General features: G+C 40.3%; 2 protein-coding genes across 8 annotated transcripts in view; one reads left to right on the top strand and one right to left on the bottom strand.

The window, feature by feature from the left end:
* Positions 1–10970, top strand: part of BRAF (B-Raf proto-oncogene, serine/threonine kinase) — a 162434-nt gene extending 151464 nt beyond the window's left edge. For 2 of the 6 annotated variants that reach the window (XR_003431855.1, XM_027101719.1), the window contains one exon: positions 2164–9408. Coding sequence is in view for 5 of the 6 variants with exons in the window: in XM_027101719.1 (XP_026957520.1) it covers positions 2164–2186 (23 nt within the window). In the remaining variant the exon portion in view is untranslated. Of the gene's footprint in view, positions 1–2163; positions 9409–10884 lie in introns of those variants that run through there. The other 4 variants (XM_027101715.1, XM_027101720.1, XM_027101716.1 and 1 more) reach the window with 3 other exon arrangements.
* A 1454-nt stretch (positions 10971–12424) lies between these two features.
* NDUFB2 (NADH:ubiquinone oxidoreductase subunit B2) lies at positions 12425–23469 on the bottom strand. 2 transcript variants are annotated; one of them, XM_027101724.1, is made up of 5 exons: positions 23286–23469; positions 18430–18574; positions 16880–16978; positions 14067–14073; positions 12425–12613 (listed from the first exon to the last, which is right to left on the bottom strand). In XM_027101724.1, exons 1-3 carry the CDS (start codon positions 23381–23383, stop codon positions 16904–16906), a joined length of 318 nt encoding a protein of 105 aa, XP_026957525.1. In that variant the 5' UTR covers positions 23384–23469; the 3' UTR covers positions 12425–12613; positions 14067–14073; positions 16880–16903. The 2 variants fall into 2 exon arrangements, with proteins under 2 accessions (XP_026957525.1, XP_026957524.1); XM_027101723.1 differs by lacking the exon at positions 12425–12613 and having other exon boundaries at positions 13994–14073.
* Between the last annotated feature and the right edge of the window lie 553 nt (positions 23470–24022).

Raw genomic sequence — 24022 nt, forward strand, 5'->3', positions numbered from 1 at the left:
AAAATTTTTTTTTTCCAATAGCAGATCCATCTCCTGTTACCCTGTCTTTTCCTTAAATTTTCTGTGATTTCAGGGACATATGTAGAAGGAGTTTTATTTTATTGCTCTCTAAACTATGAGTCCTTTTTGTCTTTTTTTTACCCCCCTGGACCTGAAGTCTGATTATGAAAAGAACCACATTCCATTAGAAGCAGTAGACTCTGGTAGCGAGATCTTTAGTGTTTGCTTTATTGGTATTTGATTTGGAGTTTGTTGGCAAGATTTTGTGCTTTGGGGGGTTGTTTTGTGTGTTTGTATTTTTAAGGCTAATATTTAAGTTTGTAGAGAACACTGTTAAATGAAATGGAGTGTCTAATTGTAATAATGAGTAGGAAACATCTGAAGATTTTTTTAAGTTATTTTTAACATGGTATATAAGATTTGGGCTTAGAGTTTATCATTTTCTGATATTTTCTCACTTAATAGATGAATTCTAGCCATTTTTTATAAAGATTTCTGTTAAGCAAATCCTGTTTTCACATTGGCTTCCTTTAAGGAGTTTTAGGTTCTGTTAGATACAGTGACTACTCATAAAAACTGTCGAAAATTGCTTTTAAGAAATGTATTAAAATACTTCTGAAAAAATAGCAACCATAAAACCATAAGCAAAGATAATAAGGATGCTTATGTATTTCTAGAGTCTCTGTTAACATAATAGCCTCCTATGATTATGCTCTAAATGTTTTACTCTCCAGGGTCTTAGTAATTTGACTTTTTTTTCTTCCAATCAGTGCCAATTTCCCCAGTTCTTTTAACTTTAAATATGAAGGGTAATAAATGTTTTACCCTTCCTTGATCTTTTGACTCAAAATACCTTGGTTAATTGTTGAAAGGAATCCTTAGATGGAAAGAGATAGTATCGCTGTCTGCAGTCCAATTAGTAGTTGTATTCAGAACAGGAAAGCAAATTATTAATTATTGAAAATCATTTAGGGGGTCTGTTAATTGTTAAGACCTTGGACTTTGGAGTCAGCACCTGGCTTTACATTCCAACTCTGCCATTTTCTGGCTGTGAGATTTCTGGCAAGTTACTTAAAATCCCAGCTTGCTCCTCTATAAATTAAAGAGAAGTAATAGTACCTGCTTCATAGAGTTATTATGAGGATCAGATGCAAATGTGTATAGTGTTGAGTGAGGCATCTGGTATACTATAATAGACACTCGAGTAGTTGCTAATATTATCAGCATACAATCTGAGGGTTCAGTCAGCCAGTCGTTAGCAATCCATTGTTTGTTGGAACATGCCAGTGTTCTCTGGTACACCAGTTGAAATCGAACAGCAATCAGAAAACATAGATTATTCCTCGATTAAACAGTGTATTCATATAAATGATTGCTTGGATCCTCATCAGAAGCTATGTTACAGAAAAATGATGTTAAGGCTCACTAAATTCTGATAGCTGTCAGTTATCAACCAACCCCCAGAAATTAACTGTGGTGTATTTAATAAGAGGAACCCTAGTTTGAAGTAGAAGCTGTGGACAAAATAGTAGGTGAAAAATAAGGGATGAAGCCCCCAAATTCAGTAAGCAAAAGAGTGCAGTACCTCAGAGGGTCTTTGTGGTTAAAAACATTTTTATGCTGAGAATAATGTTCATTGACATGTGCCTATAAGTAATTTTTTGGTAGTTTAAAAGGTGAAATGAACTACAAATGGGAGAGGTCTGAACTTCCTTTCCTTCGTTCAAATGTGTGATGTGGACAGATCATTTGACCTGTGAATTTTATCTTTTACAAAATGAGAATAATTCCTGCTTCTTCCTTCCTAATAGTGGCATTATAATAATGAAAATGAGTTGATAATTTAGGTGGGAAGTGTTCTACAAATCAGCCTTACTGTTTTACCGTCAGTTACTGAGAAGTTTTGTTCATTGGAACTGTTTCAGCTTGATTAGAATCATAGCATGTAAAACCCAACTGGGAAATTATCTACAGACTTAATATCCTATATAAGTTGTCGTCTTTCATGGTTACAGCCTTTTTTACTTTTAAATTAGTGATGTCGTTGCTAGATTTGTAACATATAGCTAGTCACCTTTCAGTGAGGTTTCCATGAGGCTTTTCTGTGTCTCTAGGTTATTTGAGATAACTTTTTTAAAATTAGCTCTTGTCCTCCCTCTACAGGAGAATTTGCAGCCTTCAAGTAGCCACACCATCACGACAGCATCTACTCTTATTTAAGTCTTGTGTTCGTACAATTTGTTAACATCAAAACACAGTTCTGTTCCTTAACTCTTTTTAAAGATAAAAATTTTCAATGCATAAGCTGGTGTGGAACAGAATGGAATTTCCCATCCAACAAAAGAGGGAAGAATGTTTTAGGAACTAGAATTCTCTGCTGCCAGTGTTTCTTCTTCAACACAAATACCACGTGCATACAAGTCTGCCCACTCCCAGGAAGAAAGAGGAGACCCTGAGTTCTGACCTTTTGATGGTCAGGCATGATGGAAAGAAACTGCTGCTACAGCTTGGGAGATTTGCTCTGGAAAGTCTGCCAGTCAACTTTGCCCTTCTAACCACCAGATCAATATGTGGCTGATCATCTGATGGGGCAGTTGCAATCACCAAGCCTCGTTCTCTTTCCTGTTCTGGGATTTTGTTGTGGAGCTCTTTCCCCTAGCCACCACTGGTTAATTTCTGAGGGATGGAACAAAAATGCAGCATGCCCTTCCTGTATGGTGCATGTTCAGTCCTTGATAAATTTTTACCAAAATGAAGCTATTTCATTTAAATGGAGGGTGAGAGATGAGGAGGTAGGTTTTGGTGTAGAGGAAAAGGGAATGCTGCATCTTTTTCCTGACCTGCTGGGTCTCTGGCCTTTGTTTCCTCGCTCACTCAGGCTCTGCCTGGCGGGCAGACTGGAAGCTCTGGCGCACATTGCCTTCTTTTCCCATTGGGTCCAGCAATGAAGACGAGTGTTTGGGGATTTTTTTTCTCCACGATGTAGCAAGTTCTCAGGAAAATACAACTGATACCTTCCTCCTAAGCTCTTCCAGTCACCAATTACTTATGTGGCTACTTTGTCCAGGGCACAAAATGCCTGTATCTAATTAAAAGCCTACAAAACTGCTTGATAACAGTTTTGAATGTGAGACATTTATATAATTTAAATGTAAGGTACAAGTTTTAATTTCTGAATTTCTTCTATTATATTTTTATTAAAAACAAAATAATTTTCAGATTTAATTGAATTGGAATAAAATAATACTTCCCACTAGAATTATATATCCTGGAAAATTGTATTTTTGTTATATAAACAACTTCTAAAGAAAGATCAGTATCCTTTTCTCTACCTAAATATATGGGGAGTCTTAGCATAATGACAAATATTTATAATTTTTAAATTAATGGTACTTGCTGGATCCACACTAACATCTTTACTAATATCTCATTGTTTCTTCCAACTAACTCCTGCACTACATCCTACATTTTCTTTCTAGTCTTTGATCTAGCATATGCAACCTCAAATAAAAATGGTGGTGTCTCCATTCATTCTCCTCCTTCCTTTTTTCCCAAGCCTGGTCTTCAAAAGGTTGGTTAACTTTGGCAGCCGAGTCCCCCAGGCAGAGAATAGAGCAATTTTAGGTGTATTGGGACTGAGGGAGGATGTGAAAAGCCTGACATCAGTTGTTTTTATAGAAAGAACTGCTGTGGTATTAAGAACTTTTTCCTTATCTTTATAAATGGGGAATATAACCTAGTCATAACTTCCCTTGACCTTTACTGAAGTGTGGTATAAATCACAGTAGTAGCAAAGAAAGTGACTCTGGATGTATTAATGGCAAATACCCCCCTTATCATGAATCTGGACTCTTATCAAGATTTAGGAATGTAAATCAAACGTACCTAGCCCAACCAAGCTATGTAGTGAAGGACCTGAAAGAAATTAGACAGGACCTACAAAATAAATCAGGGAATTAGAAATTATTTAAAGTTTTCAAATTGTAAATTGCCCCGCTATTTTTCAGCCTATTAAAGCTTACTGTCATTAGATGATTTCTTGCTACGTTACCTATATTCAGAGGAAGGCCTGTTGAAAATTCCATGGACTTGTAAAAGATTGTCCCAGTAAAATGGGAAATAATCCTCAAGTTATTAACGAGTTTGAAAAGCAGTGTGTTCTTTAGTCTTTCGTGAGCAGAGCAGTATCTTACAAAATTGAGAAATTGCAAGAATGAAAATGATTTGTGCTGATTTGAAGAGCATCTTGTGTACATAATGCTGCCTCTCTTTTAAAAGCATTGTTTATTTTTCTTTTTAAATATGTCCCCACAGATGCTTTTGAACATGCTTGTGTTACCTTTTCCTAGATTGGAGAGAGCTGGGCTTGAACAGTAGGCGTGTCCTGCCGGAGCTTCTAGTGCAGGACTCCCTCCCTGAGCACGGCAGGAGCCAGCACAGGAGCTAGTTATGGAGGGAGCTTAGCATTGGAGTTTTCAACACAAAATTCAAGGTGATTAAACACTGTTTTCTTCCCTTTCTTTTTAGAATACATTGCTATCTCATTTGAAAAATCTCATTTCTTAAATGAAGCTGTGCCCAGAAGCCAGGCTCAGGGTATTCTTGAGAGATTTGTATAGAGCCCTTAAAAAATAAAAATAAAATTTTAGCATTTCCCTTTTCTTCCTTTTCTCCATTAAATACTTTTTCTCTAGTTTACAAATGGCATGGAAAAGGAATTTCCCCTGAGTTTTACATGCTTTTTTTGATGCTTAGACTACAGATAGACTTGAGCTCCTAAGAAAATACAAGGGAAGAACTCCTTGTTTGTTGTGCAGTGCACTTTATGAGTAGTTTGTATCGATATTATGTGGCTGCTTTACTGACAGGCTTGTAAGGCTGCACTTATCTGTCTTTCCTGTAAGGCGGCTGCAGTGCCTTCTGTAGTGTATTTTATTTTGGATAAGGAGAGGTGACACCTTCTGAAAAATTTCAGAGTAACCATAACAGATTGTTTTAAAGTATGTAGTATTCCTGATGGACTTTTTCATCATTAAACTAGTCTAGGGTCTAAACTTTTACCACTGAAATAATATTGACCAAAAAGTAATTTATAAAAGGGATTTTGTGAATAGAAAATCCACTGTAATCATTTGTACTTAAGTGCACTCTTAAAAGAAGATTCTGTCTCGCTGTCAAACTCTGGTTCCTTAACATCCAATCCCTGGTTGTGTTTGCGATCTGGTAGGACATGCTAAGGCAAGCTAGAAGATAAAATCCCATATACTTTAGTATACGTGTTATATTTATGTCAGTGTTGGAAAAGAAAGAGCAGTTACTTAGTAATAAAGATCCAAGACTTCAACACTGTCAACCTGAAACTTTGTAAATATTTCCTAGATTCTTGTTTGGTGCGGTCACAGCTCTTTATCACACAATGTTATCTTTTACTCATCAGGCAATTTTGGAACTGCTGCACACCCCTCCTCAGATCTCACCTGCCCCTCCCGTACATTCACCTCTCCAGCCTTGTGCACACCTCATTTAGCTTTACTTTGAAACACATTGCAGGGTTCAGGTGACCTCTTCTAAAACTACCTCCTCAGAATGAGGTAATGAATAGTTATTTATTTTAAAATATGAAAAGTCAGGAGCTCTAGAACATGGAGATGATTTAAGATTTTAACTTTTATGTGTACTTGTATTTGAGCCTTCTCATTTTGTCCTAAAGGGCATTATACATTTAAGCAGTAATACTGACAAATGTAGCTCAGAGTATCTGAATGTTGTTGAAAGTGATGCCAGAATCTCTTTAGGGGTACGTTTCAGAATTTTTAACCTTATATCGGTTGCATGAAATTAAATAGTTAATGGTAACACTTCACTAACAGTGATATAATTTTAATTTTTGGTAGGCTTATTAGCAAGACAGTACATCTTCATAATGAGTTAGCCGCAGCTTCATCACATGCACAGATGCTCCTGTAGAGAGACTGCCCAGTTAAGAGGGTAGAATGATGACCCATTTTGCAAGTTTCTCTTCTTTGTCCAAATTGGCATTCTTTGTGCTAGAAAATCAGCACTTTGAGAATAGCAATTTCAACCATTAGACTAGTAAAAAGCAAAACAAACAAAAAAACCATAGCCAGACATGGAAAGTTTACTGTGAGTATAAACAGCAAATAGCTTACAGGTCATACATTGAAATGGTGTAGGTAAGGCTCTAGAAAAATACCTTGACAATTTGCCAAATGATCTTCCTGTGCCTTCATGATGCAATAAAAAAGCTAAAATTTTAGCAGAAATCAGTGATTTGTGAAGAGAGCAGCCACCCTGGTCTAACTCAGCTGTGTTAATATTTTTTAGCGTGCAATTTAGACTGCAAAGATAAATGCACTAAAGAGTTTATAGCCAAAATCATGTTTAAAAAAATGAGAAAACACACAGGTAAATTTTCAGTGAACAAAATTATTTTTTTAAAGCACATAATCCCTAGTATAGTCAGATATATTTATCACATAGAGCAAATAGGTTGAAATCATAATTCAGTGACATTTCTAGAGAAACTTTTTCTACTCCCATAGGTTCTTCAAAGCATGGAACTTTTATATAACAGGAATGTTTGACAGACATTTTAAGAAATTGCTGTAGTTTAGGGTTGAAGTTACTATATGCTGGGCAGCAGTCATATGTATTAACTAGTGAGAAGGATGAAATTAACATATAGGACAGAATTTGATTTTCTCAGTTCCCATAGTACTGCTGCCAACCTAGACACTGATTTTCCAGAGTTTGAAATATAAACTTGCCTCTCAGGATTTGTTTGCAAATTAAGTGGGACTGTCTTGCTAATGCTCTGGGGGCCAGGTGGAATTTCCAAGGGCTCCTCTATGAGGGGACATAAGGCTGGCGGGTGTGAACTGGACACACTCCATGGTGTGCTTCTAGTATCTTGATTCCTTGCCACCCCCAAGAAAGGCTTCAGCAAGTTCTCTAGACGTTTCACTAAGGAGTATTACTAATGCCCATAGGTTGTTGAGCACCCGAGGGGTGCAGTAGCATCTCTGCCTGATTGTATATTGGCCCCCAGAGGAGAGTGAAGTGGCCAGTGTACTCATATTCCATGTTGCTAGCTCTGGTAAATTGAAAATACTGGTAAGATTTTTGTTTTATTAGTACACTAGAGAGTAAGCTTTGTTTTGTTGTTTGAAGATAATCAATTTTCACTTCTGTTTGGGAAAACATTTAAATTGAATTTCAGTCCTAAATTTTGCCAGTTGTGGCAATTAACAGTTTCTATCAGGTGTTTTTAATGTAGAAGAGGACAGAAACTAAGTCCTAAAATCTTAAATTAAGGTAACAGTGGTTTATTTTAGAACGCTTAGGGGTGGTTAGTCTCTACCTCAAAAAATTGATTGAGTGTATCATTTATTTCAGTATCCACAATTTCAGCTGTTGTTCTTGTAATACTTTTTTTTAACATTTTGACCCCCTTTACCCAACTGTTAACTTAGTCTTATTACTAAATCAGTTTCATTAAAATGTTTAATTTTATTTAGCAGTTTTGACTAATTACAATGATATAACCAGTTGTGCATGAGGACACAGCCAGTGAGTGTATCTGGGTTTTTTTGTGATGCTTTTTTTTCTTAAGAATTCTGTAGGTTGAAGTACTCTTTGAAAACAAAGAACTAAAATATGTTTATTCATGTTAGCATAAAAAAAAAAAGATTTGTGCAAACCATCTGCTTCTCCTGGCAGGCTGAGCACATTGTCCAGCACCCGCGAGTGGCTGGTTCTCATCACAGAATCTATGTAGGGAATTGGGCATGAAATTCACTGAAGAGGTGGAGCAGAGGAAGTGTTCTGTTTACAGGAGTGGAGATAGGGCTTATGAGTAAGTTGCTTAGTAAGTTGGTTTTGTTTTGAGAATTATTGTGTTACATTTGTGTGTTAAGCTTTTTTTAACCCACTTGTGTTTTGGTGGAGTATGTGTTACATAAGAGGAAACGTCAGACTAGCATAAGCAACAAAGCTCACAGTCTAGGCACAGGTGTAGACAAAATGGACCAAAATGGGAGGGGGGAGGGTATGGGAGTAAGTCTAGGGGTAGGGAAGAATTGATATGAGGGTGGGAAATAAACTATAATTACCTGAAATAAAATGTTAAGAGTGCAATAAGTGTGCTTTTTATTCTAAGCTGTGAACGGGTTTTTTAAAAAATCATTCCTTCCTAATACATTTGCCTGTGTTCTGTAGCTGATTAAAACCAGCTATGTAAACATATAATGCCTTTTTATTCATGTTAATTACCAACATAAATGGCTAACCTTTATGTCTTATTTATCTTCATGTTATGTTAGTTTACATCCAGGGGTGTGTATGTGTGTGTATGCTGTAAATTTTCCCTCCTTCGTTTGAAAACGCCTTTGTTGGGTCCTGTGTGTTTCCTTTGGCCATGCCACAGGTTATAGTCTCGGCTTGGCCTTCATATCGCCTGATTTGAAGGACTCTATCACAGTGACATAGCTCATTCATTTGTTGTGCACTCTGACCCTTTCCTCACTCAGCAGTTGCTGTTTCTTCTAAAATATGAGTGTACAACTATGAGGAGATTGAAATTAACTGTTTAACATATGTCCCTTTGAATTCTATTTAGTAGTTATGATTGCTCTTTGGTTTGGACCAAGAAAAAGGAAATCCGCGCCCCACCCCCACCCCCCGCCTTTCACTTATTTCTCGGTTTGAGGACAATTCTTCTGTAAGAGAGGGGAAAGGGAAATCCTTCATGTTTTAACTGCAGTGAGTTAATGGCCCCTGGTTTACTCCAAACCTTATGGCGATTCACATTCACATTCCTCTCCTCTCTTGCTGCCAGAGGTTTGGGTTTAGTTCACTTCAGTTCCGCTCAAGCATTGAAAAGGTTCTCATGGAGTCTGGGGTGTGCCCAGTGAAAAGATGGGGACTTTTTAATTGTCCACAGACCTCTCTATACCTGCTTTGCGAAAATTACAAAGGAGTAACTATTTTTAAAGCTTATTTTTCAACTCATAAAAAAAGACATTTATTTTCAGTCAAACGGATGATGTTTCCCTCTTGTCCCTTAATCCTCAGTGTTTGCTTGAATTTTTTTTTTTTCAATTCTTCCCCATCCCCGCTTCTTGATACTTTGGGTTCTCTTTCCTGCTCAGGTCCTTTCACTTGTATTTTGGAGTTTTTCTCATGTAAATTTGTACAATGGAAAATATTGTTCAGTTTGGATAGAAAGCATGGAGAATTAAAAAAAAGATAGCTGAAATTCAGATTGAAGAAATTTATTTCTGTGTAAAGTTATTTAAAAACTCTGTACTATATAAAAGGCAAAAAAGTTCTATGTACTTGATGTGAATATGCGAATACTGCTATAATAAAGATTGACTGCATGGAGAAGTCTTTATCAAGAGCATTTTTCTAGCACTGTCACATTCAATAATGGAAGTAGGGCTTTTGACGGTCAGTTCTATCAGGCAGTGGAGGAACTAAGAAGTGTACATTGTTTCCAGTTACCGCTTGGTGGGCAGAGGTATTTATGAGAAATATTTTAAAAGTAAATTGTCAAGATGAATACCTAGTACATTGCACCGGCTACACTTTTGTAGTAGAGTTTTTTATCTGGTGTTGGTGATTATTCTCAAGCATTTTATGATGCTGTGATCTGACTGTTCCCCTCCAGTGGCTCAAATGACGTGTGTGCTGTAATAGAGTCGTTTAAGTAGTAGTCTGTAGAAGTTCCATTTTCTGAACTTTGGTATCTTTCAAACTTTTTTGACACAACTTCCAGTAATACATTTTCTATAGGAACACAGACAGTACACACAAATACATATATTTGAAACTATGCACTCCTGTTTTACACTTCTTTTTTTTTTTTTTTTAATGCTGGCTACCTTCCCCCATGAGTTGATTTTATGCATTTGATTTCATAAAGCTTGAAAGAAAGACACCTAGAATATCATCAAGGCTATGTCATATTACCAGGCAGTTTCCAGAGGAGAGGTAAACAATTTTAAGACTTTACCTGGAAACCCTATGTCTGAGAAAAATATAAACAGAAAAGTCTTCAAGGTGGTACATATTTGAGGAATCTGGTTTCTGGTCTTCATGCCTCTCCAGCAAATCATAAAATGCTGTTGAGACAAGTATTTTCTCTGAACTGCAGTTTTCTCATCTGAAAAATGTAATTCTGTAATAATTACAGAAACTCATTTTTAAATAACCTTCATACATGATTACAGTAGGGTAATTGTGGATTCATTTCTTAATGCATTATTCTATAAGTTTTCCTTAAAATTTAGTCCAGAATTATGAAACTTTTAATTATTGTGATAAAATTCTATTATAAAGAACCCTACCATACTAGCTCTTCTGAAATTTTATCAGGGGCTGTAGTAATTGGGCCTACTGTCTGGGCTGTGTAGTTCTCCTAGATTCGTAAAATGTTAGAGCCAAAAGAGTTCTTAAAGATTACATGGTTTAGGGACTTCCCTGGCAGTCCAGTGGTTAGGACTTTGCACTTCCACTGCAGGGGGCCCAGGTTCAATCCCTGGTTGGGGAACTAAGATCCCACAAGCTGCAAGGCACGGCCAAAAAAAAGTTTATATGGTTCAGCCTTAAAGATTTCATGGTCCCCTCATCAGCTACTAAATATGAATCCCCCCAGGGATGACTTCCCTAGGCTCACGTAGCCAGGACTCAGTCATGACTTTTGTTTCCAAGATCACTACTATGCATTTTATATATACTGTATGTATAAAATTTTGTTGTGGTTGTGATGATGGTTATAGTGAAATTGAGTGACATTGAGTTTGTAGCTAGAAATGGATATTGTGCCAGGTGTATTCCACTTGCTCCTTCTGTCTTCTCCAGGCAAGCAAGCCCACTGCTCATGCAGGTGATAAAAGGTAAAGGCCCAGTTGCTCAGGCAGGTCAGTACCAGCTCAGGCAGCTCCTGTTTCCTCCACTGTACACTGATGTCCTGCTGAAGCTCCTGATGAGATTGGTGGCAAAAGGTACCCGGGTCAGCCTCTTCTACAGAATAGTTCTAGAAGCAAGTGGAACCAAGATGACTTCTGTACCTTCCCAGAACATGCACAACAGGTGTTCCTTACACAGTACCTCCCTGGTCTCATAACTTTATTAGGTAATCAATTGTGGTATTTACACTCAAGTTTCCATAGGAAACTTAGTAAACTTACAAATTTGTGTGTTAAAATTTGACACTTAATATTCTGTTGCCATCAATAATTCTTTCACTGCCTACCTTTCCATTTATGAAGGTACATCTGTCCATCTACCAGGCTACACACTAAAACTGACTTAGAATGTACTTTTAGCAACTCAATAGGAAGGAAGAAAAGGTCATCCTAAATGTCTGTCTTGCTTTAGGCAGAGGAGAAGGGTGGTACTGCATCTGCTGAAATAATGTTTACAGTTTATCTCCATATGGAGGCTTTTCTATAAAAATCAAACCAGGATTCAAGGGTCACTATAAACTTAGCTTAGACCCAATGGTCTAGAAATAATATTTGCTTCCATTCCTTCATGCCAGATGTAGTTCTGAGGGCTTTATGTGCTAACTCATTTAATCGATTTAATCCATTTTACAAATGAGGATATTGAGGCACAGTTCAAATAAGTAGTCTGCCCAAACTCACAGCAAGTAAATAAATGGTAGAACTATGAGTCAGACCAAGCAAGTTCGGCTCCAGAGCCTGAGTTCCTCAAGCACTGTGCCAGTTTTTCAAACTGCAGGTTGAAACCCATTAGTGGGTAGTAAAATCAGTCTCAACCATTTTTTAAAATGTAGAATAGAATATAAAAGAAAATGTAACATAAGTTTTCATAAAACTTTTGTATTATTTATGTACGTATGTATACATACACACACACACTAGGTCACAATGTAAAATTATTTCTTAGAGTAGGTAGGTCATGATCAAAAAGCTTTACACCATCTACCTCACTCAGACCTACAGCCAGACAACCAGGATTTGAACCTCAGTTCTCTTAACTTGTAGCTTGGGCAAGTTACCTATCTACAGCTCAACTTACTCATCTATAAAATGGAAAGAATATGAGGAGGGTGGAGGCCTATTCCTTGGGCTGGGACAATTTCTGCATCAGTGCAAACTGATTTCACAGCCCAGGTATGGAAAAGAGGATCCAGCATGTGGAGGCCACACTGGCCAACTTTAGAAGACTGCTAGTTTTAAAGTTATCTTTTAATTCAAGTCAAGCAACTCTGATTGATTTCTAAGGAAAAAAGCTAATGGGATTATCCTACTTGAGTTCACTGTTGCAGATTGTATTCCTTCCCGAAACAACTTTCATCCATCGGGGCGGGGGTGGCAGGGGGTGGTGGCAGTGGAGAACAACAAATAAATGAAACCTAAAAAGTACACAGAGATCTAACGGTCTTTTAAAGACCATAAATATTTATCAGGTGAGACAGCACACTCCTACACAGGTGAGTAAACACAAAACCAAGGAGAGCCTCAGACACCCTGTGCAACAGGCTCAGGACTGCTGGAGCTGGCAGTGGGGAGGGTGAAACTGTTCCACTTAGCTTTTGTTGCCATTATGCCCACTCTAACACCTAGGGAGAACCAAAGGGGGGATGTGAAAAACCTAAGAACTAGGAACTCGAATTGGACCACCCACTGCCTAGAGCCTGTCAGAAGCTTTCTCACTGCATTTAACATAAAATCTAAACCTGCAACCATGACCTATTATCTCATCTAGTCCCACCCTCTCCTCCCCTGCTGGAACCCCACTGGACTTTCTGTCCCTTAAACATGGTGACCTTGGTCCCTCCCTAGACCTTGGTTCTCGCTATTCCTTGTCCCTGAGGCACTCTTCCTTCAGACCCCGCACAACTGGTTCCTGCTACTTGTTCAGGTTTCAGCTCAGATGTCTTCCCCGCCCACCAAAAAGATCAGCATCAACCATCTCTGGCACCCAATGTTATTTCCTTCACAGCAATTAGTAAATCTCACTTATCTACTTGTCTGCCCTTCCTAAAATCTACGTTCTCATCTGTCTTGTTTAGCATGGTATTCCCAACACCTAGGTGGTCAAAAACCTAAATTAAAAATATGAATAGTTATGCTTCTGGGCAAGTCATTAAGCCACTCTACTGCATTTTTTTTTTTTTGCGGTACACGGGCCTCTCACTGTTGTGGCCTCTCCCGTTGCGGAGCACAGGCTCCGGATGCGCAGGCTCAGTGGCCATGGCTCACGGGCCCAGCCGCTCCGTGGCATGTGGGATCTTCCCGGACTGGGGCACGAACCCGTGTCCCCTGCATCGGCAGGCGGACTCTCAACCACTGCGCCACCAGGGAAGCCCCTCTACTGCATATTTTTATCTGTAGATAGAAGAAAATTCTGTCCTACCTCCTCTCAGAATTGTGATGCTACAGAAGGCTGAAAAATACTTTTGAAACAAATTTTTGAAAAACTACATCATCCTATTTCACCCTTATCTCACATTCCTCTGGTCCCTAAGAATTCCTAGTTAGACGTGTGTCTTAAGAGTTCCACAAATGGTGACTCAACACAATGCCCAGCCCACAAGAGATACACAAACACAACAGATGGACCACACCGACTTCTAACCTCTGTATACTTGGGCAAGAATACACTAGCAGTAGAGAAATGGCAAGAGTTTCACATAAACTGTCAGTGTACATACGACTAAGACATCAGCTAAGGAGGTAGGCAGTATGGCACTGTAGTTGAGCGTGGGGCCAGACCTAATGTCATCACTCATCAGTGTGTGACCCTAAGCAAGTTACTTCATTTCCTTGAACCTCGATGTCCTCACTGATAAATGGCACTAAGGCTTATCTATCGACACCATGGGGTACCCAAGAAGACCTACCAAAAGGGCTATAACCAGTTAGCACAGCAGTTGGGAGCACAGGAAATAATCCATAAAGGGTGGTTGTCATTACCAGAAATATCCATAACTCAGTTCCTCATTCTTGACCAAAACTTTAATTTACAACTTAATATACAGTATGATGTCTGTAACTTCTTGAAATTCTCACCTGGCTCCTGCAAGGAAACAAAAGTGAAAAGCTTTAAGAACTTTTATTTTCAATAATTCAAATCCATCATTCTTGTTCATTCAGTTATTCAAGCATTCATTGAGCATCAGTCATGTGAGTAGCCTTGCAGAAGAGTCAAATCACCTTGCAGATTTCTCAAAGGGTTTACAGTCTAGCCATTAAAATGTTAATGACTGTGTACAGGAATACTGGAAAATATGTAAGAAAATAGGAAGAGGCTAGTGCTGGCAGAGCCATTAACACTAGGGAAACAAGAGGCCTGGTAAGGACTCTTGTCCATAGGAAAGCCAGCGACAGGAAACGAGCTATAAAACAGCTTCACGGGCTTCCCTGGTGGCGCAGTGGTTGAGAGTCCGCCTGCCGATGCAGGGGACACGGGTTCGTGCCCCGGTCTGGGAGGATCCCACATGCCGTGGAGCAGCTGGGCCCGTGAGCCATGGCCGCTTAGCCTGCGCGTCCGGAGCCTGTGCTCCGCGGCGGGAGGGGCCGGAACAGTGAGAGGCCCGCGTACCTCAAAAAAAAAAAAAAAAAAAACAGCTTCACTGTTTGCCCCACCACCACCTGCCCCCATATACACAAAACTGCTGTGATTTTCGTGTCAATAAGCTCCTTCAAATTAAAATAATAGCAATACTAGTAGTATGATTTAATGGGAACACTTAACTGTCTCTTAATGCTTCCTATCCTTTAAAACGATTTCCAAGGTATTTTGAATGATGGCAATTATTAATGTGCAATGGTTAATTTTTTTGTTTTACATTTTTATTGTGGTGTTAATGCGCAGATAATTAAAGGTCTAGTTCAACGAATTCTGACAACTGTATGTACCCACATAAACCCAACCCCCAACCCTACCTCTATAGATGAGTATCACCAGTTTGCAGACTTCATATAAATGGAATCATTCATTATTAGTACTTTTAAGTGACTCACTCTTTTTGCTTAATATGATGATTTTGAGATTTACCTAAATGACTGTCTTGTAACTTTTTTTTTTTTTTTTGCGGTACGCGGGCCTCTCAGTGTCACGGCCTCTCCCGTTGCGGAGCACAGGCTCAGCAGCCATGACTCATGGGCCCAGCCGCTCCGCGACATGTAGGACCCTCCCGGACCGGGGCACGAACCCACCTCCCCTGCATCGGCAGGCAGACTCCCAACCACTGCGCCACCAGGGAAGCCCAGTAACTTGTTATTTTTAATTGCTGAATTATTACTCAATTGAAGGAATATACTGTAATATGTTTATCTGTTCTCTCACTGATGTACAATTAGGTCTAGTTTGGAGATACTAAGAAAAAAATTGCTATGAAAAATTTTGTACGTATTATTTTCATTTCTCTTGACTAAATGCCTAGGAATAAAGTCGTTGAATCCTAGGATATACGTGTTTAACTTCATTAGAAACTGCCAGATAATTCTACAGAATTGTTGTACCTTACTACATTCTTACTGGCAAATATTCCAGCTGCTCCATATTGTCATCAGCATTTAAAGTTGTCAGTCTTTCTAGTGGGTACAAATGATATCTTACTGTAGTTTTAATTTGCATTTCCCTGGTGATTAATGATATTAAGGGCCTTTTTTCATGTGATTACTGGCCATTCATATATCTTCTTTTGTGAAGTATCTGCTCAAGGCCTTTGCCCATTTTTCAATTGGGTTGTTCATCTAATTTTTGTTGATTATAGAGGTTCTTTACATATACTAGATACAAGCCCTTTGTTGGATATATATGCTCTGTTTTTTCCCAATTAGTGGCTTGTATATTTATTTCCTTAATGGTGTCTTTTGATAGCAGAAATTTTTGATTAGGCTAAATCAAATTTATCAAGTTTTTTTTACATCAGTGCTTTTGTGTTTTCTCCAAAAGTTTTTTGTGTGCCTTAAGATTATGAAGATACTCTCTTGTGCTTTCTTTTAGAAGCTTTAAGAGTTTGGGTTTTATTTTTAGGTCTATTATCCATGCAGTGATTAATTTAAAATCATATTAAATGAGAATGTCTTAATCCGTGAAGGATTTGTGAGGAAAGGAATTCCTCCTAGTATCTTCCTTTTGAAAGAAAAACTCTCTCTGACTTCCTGATTGGGAAAATGAAAGGGCCACAACCTTTTACTGTTTAAAGAGTTAATTCCATGCAATTCCATATTGTAACATTCCCATATGCTCGAATTTTCCATTAAAACGCTGAAGGTAGAACACTGTACTTTTGCAACTACAAACAAGCTCCATATCTATCTTGTCCATCACTTTAAGCCCTGTGCATTGTTGGTGCTTAAAAAGTCTTTGATCGGGCTTCCCTGGTGGCGCAGTGGTTGAGAGTCCGCCTGCCGATGCAGGGGACGCGGGTTCGTGCCCCGGTCTGGGAGGATCCCACATGCCGTGGAGTGGCTGGGCCCGTGAGCCATGGCTGCTGAGCCTGTGCGTCCGGAGCCTGTGCTCCACAACGGGAGAGGCCACAGCAGTGAGAGGCCCGCGTACCGCAAAAAAAAAAAAAAAGTCTTTGATCAATAGATAGATAAATGGGACCCTAAACTGTAACATAGCTTAGGAAAAAATAATTTTTTAAAACATGAAAAGGAAGATGAGACTAAAAGTGTGTATGGGGAAAAGGGGGCAGAATGACAGCAAATGTGAAAATACCAAAGACAGAAATTAGACATGATGTGTTAATTGTTCTTCATGCTGTTATAAAATGCACTGTTTCTTTGAGACCATGATAGGTGCAAAGTCAAAACATGTTTATTGACAAAAGTTAAATATAACTTTAAAAAGAAACTTGGGGTATACCCACTTGGAAAGAGTTGAGTCTACATTTTCAGTCTTCATCATCAGGAAGGATACCTAATTCTTCATCCGTCCACTGAGAAGGATCTGGATATGGAAAGTGACCCTAATGACAACCAATTAAAAACAAAGTTCATGAATCTATACTTCACGCAACTAAAAGAATCTACACTCCATACAACTGGTTACATTTTAAAAGAAATCTTGAAAACAAATGTGATTAAAAAAAATCCTTGGGCTTCCCTGGTGGCGCAGTGGTTGAGAGTCCGCCTGCCAATGCAGGGGACAGGGGTTCATGCCCCGGTCCAGGAAGATCCCACATGCCGCAGAGCAGCTGGGCCCGTGAGCCATGGCCGCTGAGCCTGCGCGTCCGGAGCCTGTGCTCCGCAGCGGGAGAGGCCACAACAGTGAGAGGCCCACATACCACAAAAAAAAAAAAAAAAAAAAAATCCTCAAAATACCACAGGAACAAATTCTCCTTCAACTATCTGATGGTCCAGCTATTCTTCAATCTGTTCAAAATGAGCTGTGGCCTGAATTTTAAAAGCCTGGCCATCTTGGAGCTACTGGCCTGAGCTAGCATTTGAGTATGTGTTTGTGATGGAGCGTGGGCGGTACGGAGACAACAGATTGCAAAGATACCCCATGTCACAACAATCTCTTGAATCCCTGACAAAACATAAGGTCTCAAACTGTCCTGTCATTCCTGCTGGGAGATTTGGAAGCATTCCTTGTCTATCCTGATCTAGGGCATATTCGGCTGCATCATTATCTCATGCCAGACAGCCACACAATAATCCTGACAGCGGACCTACAGTGAGATAAAGGTGTCTATGTGCTGCCACAGACACCATGCAGCTCCTTACTGGGTGACAAGGGCACAGAGAAATTGTAAGAGAAGTGGGATATTAATCAACCTGATGCTTCTAGAACTCACTGTATAAATTTAAGATTTTTCCCTATCCTAAAAAAAACCCCAAATTTACTAAAATTCAAAGTATTCTGGATCAATAAGCATGGATTTCAACGGCTTCAAGGTGTAATTTCCTAGAGAATAGCATCTGTGCAAATGTGATTAAAAGCTCCTTTTGAGGCCAATGACATGTTAGAAAGTTACCAGTAACTAACTTCCCTCCTGAGGGAAATTAGCCCACATCCATCCCACCTCAACCTGGCTGCCTTGGGCCTCTGGACAGACTAAATAACATTTATCATTTAAAGGCACTTAACTGTGGAACTTAACCTGCGGATGAACCCCTACCCTAGCTTGGAAAGTAAGAGAATTAGCTTCTATAGTCTCCCTTCCAAATATGGCCACCAAACAGAAACCGTAAGACATGGGCCACCTACATGTAATATACATCCTTGAGTGGAAAAGGTCAGAGACAATATGTTTCATAAAATAAAAGGATTCCTGCATATACATAAGGACAATGTGGTGAAGAGATACATCCAGGTTGAAAAACAGTCTACAAACAGAAAAAAGAAACAAGGTAAGCTATTAAGAGATCATCTCTCCCCACACGCAAAGGACAAGAATTCTTCTCCTGCACTTACCAGCACGGCATCTGAGTCATGCCAAAAGCGCCAGAGAATCCAGAACCACATGGTTGCACTGAAGAACTCTGCCTTGATCACCTGGGATCTGGTCAGCTGGGGAAACTGCCTGTACTGGGGCTCGATATGCACACCTCCACCAGCACTACATGACAAAACGAAAATGTTAAGCAGCTTGCTATATCTTCAAAGTATGAACTCATCCAAAACTTATGAGTTACAGCCAGAAACTGAACCTTTCTCATCTCCTCCACAAAATACAGAATGGCAGTGCTCCACAGTCCCTCGAAATACTCCTTTTTCAGAAGTTGCTTTAAACTTGTGCAGCAGCAAAAACTGGCCTGAATTGACAAGAGGCTAATTATGATTTTCATTTAGTGAATATTCATGTAGTTTACACCAGAAATATGAATGTGCTGATTATGGGGTACTGGCCCCAAGGGTTTTGATTAAGGAATCATAAACCTGTAGTAGTAAGTCACTAGCTTATCCAGAAAAACAAATCAAATTTATTTTGTCTGGTTAGCCATCTATTTCAAAGGCAAATTATGTCTCTGCTCTATTACAATCTTTATTAAAAGACCACTTTATGGAAAAGAGGACTCAGCAGACCCTTTTTAATAAGCCAAAAGCACTGAGCAAAGCAAAGAGTCTTAAACAGTAAGTTTGAACAAGTCTTTCTGGGTTTTGTGTTTTCATTTACTGTTGACAAGGTGAGGAATATAATCCATATGAGCTATCCTCATGTTATTCAGTTGGACTGTAATTATCACAGGTTGAATCTAATTCAAATAATAGAATTTGTACTTAATGGGGCTACTTTCAAGTCCTATTCAGCAGCTATATGTATGCTATTACATACAAATGGATATAGAAAATTTAAAGAGAGGGACTTCTCTTTAAGTCCAGGTTCGAACCCTGGTCTGGGAAGATACCACATGCCACAGAGCAACTAAGCCCATGCACCACAACTACTGAGCCTGCGCTCTAGAGACCACAAGCCACAACGACTGAGCCCACGTGCCACAACTACTGAAGCCCGTGAGCCTAGAGCCCGTGCTCCGCAACAAAAGGAGCCACTGCAATGAGAAGCCTGCGCACCGCAATGACGAGTAGCCCCCATGCGCCACAACTAGAGGAAGCCCAGCGCAGCAACGAAGACCCAACACAGCCAAAAATAAAAATAAATAAGTAAAAAAAAAGTTTCCGTCAAGCATCACTGCTTTACACCCTGAATTTATCATACTGTTTCTGTACGCCAATTATATTTAACAGTATCTATTCAGGATCTATCTGCATATAGATACTACATTATATAAATAAACCATGGGGGTGGGAATTCAATATATTGTAACAACAGGCTTCCTCTTTGATAGGTTTTGGATATAGCCTAGTAATAAGTACCCATCAGTTAAACTCATTTAAAATAAGATTTGAGAATTATAGTTTAAACCCATTCCCAGAAACTCTCCACACTTAATTACTGCTAGAGTGACATGTTTTAACTATGACTTGAAATAAGTGGATCACTGACTGCAAGGTGGAAATCTTTTTGAACAAAATTTGAAACACTGCAATTAGAGAAAAGGAATGCATGACATAACAATTGCCATGATTAAGGAATATAAAGATTCCACAAACATCTAATGTTATGTTCCAAGACAGGTTGTTAACTGCACTATGGCAAACCAGACAAGCTGAACAACCCTCCAAATTGAAACAACTACAATAGTAGTTGAGATTTTTTTTTTTAATTTTTAATAAATCATTGACCAGACACAAAAGAAAGGAATCTACCAAGGGCAAAACCCAAGTTAAAACAAGACCTGGAAACTACATGAGCACTGAAGCTGGCCTTCGCCCTGAGGGTTTCTGCTGTTCCCCAGACTCTGTGACCCTCTACCTGGACAGCTGTGGGAGACAGGAGAAGCCTGGGGCCCACCCACGATGCGAAGTCTAATTACTAGACCCCTGAAGAAAGCTGCAGCCCCATGATATAAGAGTGAATGGGACATAAACCTGCCATGAAGAAGGGAACAGGAATTTGTTACCAGTAGCCAGTCCTCAGGTGGGTTTGCACCCAAATTCACACTACCTGGGTTTTGGACATTATGGTCCAAGAGAACCTCAACCCAAGATTTTAAAGTGGTATTGGATTCTCTGAACCCTTGAGAAGCAAGACCTTAAAGAATTCTGACAGATAAAAGTTCCAGGAAAAGCTCACAGTCAAAAATTACAAGGAAATAAGACACTATGAGTGAGAATCAGCAAAACAACAGACAGCAGTATCAAATATACAAGACTTGAAAAATGGATAATTACAATTTATAATACAGAAAACACGTTATTTTTAAATAAAAGTTTGAAATTAAGAGCAAGGAACAAGAAACTATAAAGATCAAGTTTGAAACAACAGAATTTCTAGAAATAAAATGTAATCATTTGAAATAAAAAGGATTAAAGCCAGGATTAGACACAGCTAAAAAATATGAAAAGAGGTTAGAAGGATGAGAAAATCCAACATATGCCTAATTCGTGTCCTATAAGAAGAAAACAGAATGGGGAAGAAACAATATCCAAAGAAATAATGGCTGTTCCAACCCAGGCTTTGTAAGTGTCAAGTTTAAAAAAAAAAAAGCAAGCACCATAACTCTCCATTAAAGTTACCTTTTTAAAACATAAACCAAGGATGAATTGGGAGATTGGGATTGACATATATACACTAATATGTATAAAATAGATAACTAATAAGAACCTGCTGTATAAAATATAAATTCAAAAAAGAAAAATAAAATGCAATAAAAGAAGTGTAAAAAAATAAAACATAAACCAGATCATATTACTTTCCTGCTTAAAGCCTCCAACAGCCTGCCATCATTCTTAGAATAAGGCCTCGTCCTACAAGGCCCACCCTAATCGGGGCCCTGCTTGTCTCTCTACCACTGTCCCCTCACCAGCTTGCTTGCCCATTATCAGCACTCAGAACCTTTTCACTTGCTGTCTCCTTCGTCTGAGAAGCTCTTCCTGGCATTTTTGCATGGCTGACTACTCATCACTTAGGTCTTAGTTCAAATCAAACCTTCAGGCCTGCATTCCCACATCATCCTAGGTATAATAACCCACCCACCAACCCCAGACACTCTCTAGATTAATCCCGTTTTATTTCCTTCATGCCACTTAAGAGTACCTAAACATGTTCTTTTCTACTTGTTGTGTCCTCTCTCCAGAATGTAAGCTCCATTATCTTTCTTATATTCTGCTCTATCCCCAGCACCTAGAAAGACTCTCCAGAAAACCTACTGACTTAAGTATTCACATACTGTGAAATACAGTGTGTTATGGAAGTACCAAGACCTCGGTGAAGAGGAACACCCCCTAGTCTTCCCATGCAGGTCAAGGGCTATTGTTGGTGGCTCTCCATCTCTGTCCTTGCTCAGGTCACACATGCCTTTTCCTTCTCGCCACCCCACACCTGTCCCAGCTCCATATCCTTAATAGACACATGGCTTTAGGCAAGTCACTCCTTTAATTTTCCTGGTCTCAGTTAAACAATACTTGTATGATCCTTAGTAGGCACCAGCAGCCCTCTTAAAACATTTTAGAGATTTGTTATTCATTTACTTACCTGGAAGTCAACATTATTATCCCCATTATATGGGTGAGAAAACTCAGTTATTAAGAGATCATGAAACTTTTCCAAGCCATACAGCAAAAGTGTGGCAGAAATGAGATTTGAACAGAGGCACTTTGGGGGCTGAATCCTGCTTTTAACCACTATTCTGCACTGCCTCTTGGTAAAGTGTAGATCACGGTGCAAGGGGCCTGGCCCATTACTTGGAGAAATCCAATGTACTATTTTCAGTCCTGCTCTTACTGAACCCCTCTGCACTACCAACTCCTTTTTGGTAGACGTGCCCTCCCCTGGCATCCCAGCACTATGCTCTCCAGCCGGTTTCTTGGGCTACATCATGGGTGACTCTGCTTTTGCTGACTCTTTAAATTCTGGTGTTGCAAAGGTGAACTCTATAGTATGGGACTTTGGGTGATAATATGTCAGTGTAGGCTCATCAACTGTAACAAATGTACCGCTCAGGTTGGGGATGTTGATTATGCAGAAAGCTATGCACGTGTGGGTCTGGGGATTTATGGGAAATCTCGGTACCTTCCACTCAATTTTTATGTGAACTTAAAACTGCTCAAAAAAATACTTTAAAAAAAGAAAAATTCCGATATTGCCCAAGCATTTACTTTTGGCTCTCTTCTCTTCCCACCCTTCTGCACTCTCTACGGGTGATTGCCTCCACGCCCGTGCCTTAACTAATTCTCTAGTCTGCAACCACAGTAATTTTTCAGAATTAAAATCTGGCCGCATGGCGTCTGATTAAAACCTCTCAACGACCGATTATCGCCTGCGTTCGAAACCCCTGAGCCAGGAATAAGGACTCTCTACCATTCCTTCCCTACGTCCCAAGGTCTCCTGTCTCACCTTGCCTCGAACTTGACGCTTCAAACTACACCGGCAACGCCCTCACCTCCCCAACTCCTGCTCTCGCTTCCAGATTAGCTCCAGCCGTCTCCACGTTCAACTGTCAACTTCCCGAGGGCAGGCTCCCGCTGGGGCAGGGCCCGCCCGAAACACACTTCAACCTGCCGAGCGAGCACAGCTCCCCGCCCCACGTCCCCTCTCTCCCGGGGCCCTGGGTCACGCCGTCAGCCTACGAGTCCCAGCATGCCTCGGGGTGGAGGTCGCTGCAGACCCGGATCTGCCCGTGGGGCTCGGCGTCAAGGTGAGGGCGTCCAGAAGACTGGCACTTTTCGTTAGATGCAGGCGAAGCCCCCCCGCAGGCAATACTCACTGACGGACTCCAGCGCCTCCAGCCGCCCGCGCGCGTAGGCCCCTGAAGAAGTGGCCTCCAACGCGCGCTAAAGGCGCTAGACGCGTCAAAGCCGACATAACAGCCCACGTTCGGTCAGCAATCCCCAGGCCGCACCGCCGCTTCACGTCACTTCCTTTGGCGCCTCTCCCAGTGATGTCAGTGGCGTCGCCCCGCCCATCTCCCGGAGGGGGAAGTACGGAGGCGGGCGGGGAAGGAGGAGTTCCTGCCTCAAATTAGCGTCGGAAGCCCTTCCCAGCTGTGAGGACCGTGGGGCCGCTAGCTGAGCTCGCCCTCCACACGGAGGGACCTGGCTCGCCGTGGCTTTGATGGTCAGGAGGCGCCTCAGAAAGGCGAATGGTGTAGCCGGCCCTGGAGAACTCGGCTAGGTGGAGCCCCCGGATGGGCGTGCCGCGCCTCGGCGCTCAGCTTCAGGAGCCCCTCTTCGTTACGCGGGCGCTAAGAAACTTAACCCTGAAACTGAGCTCGCTCCTCCTTACCGGTGCTTATCTAGATGCTGTTACCCGACCTGGACCCGCCTCCCTGCCTGCTCTCCTGAATTAACTACCCTTCCAGACCGTGTTAGGAGGCCACATCCTTTCTGAAACAGTATGTCCTTCCCAAAGCTAGTCCACTGTACTCTTCTTTCCTGCAAAGGCTCAACGGTTTCTTTAAAGCCTTCCTGGTTGTATTGTTCTGCAAACTTGAACTTGATTACC

Source organism: Aethalodelphis obliquidens, unplaced genomic scaffold (genome assembly GCF_003676395.1).
Source record: "Aethalodelphis obliquidens isolate GAN/ISIS:26980383/991018 unplaced genomic scaffold, ASM367639v1 scaffold5, whole genome shotgun sequence".
NCBI lineage: Eukaryota > Metazoa > Chordata > Mammalia > Artiodactyla > Delphinidae > Aethalodelphis > Aethalodelphis obliquidens.

Coding starts and splice junctions, on each gene's coding strand:
- NDUFB2 (XM_027101724.1), bottom strand. CDS start 23,383: ATGTCGGCTTTGACGCGTCTAGCGCCTTTAGCGCGCGTTGGAGGCCAC. Junction 18,575..23,285: donor GGAGGCGCTGGAGTCCGTCA/GTGAGTATTGCC, acceptor TTTGTCATGTAG/TGCTGGTGGAGGTGTGCATA. Junction 16,979..18,429: donor ATGACTCAGATGCCGTGCTG/GTAAGTGCAGGA, acceptor GGTTGTCATTAG/GGTCACTTTCCATATCCAGA.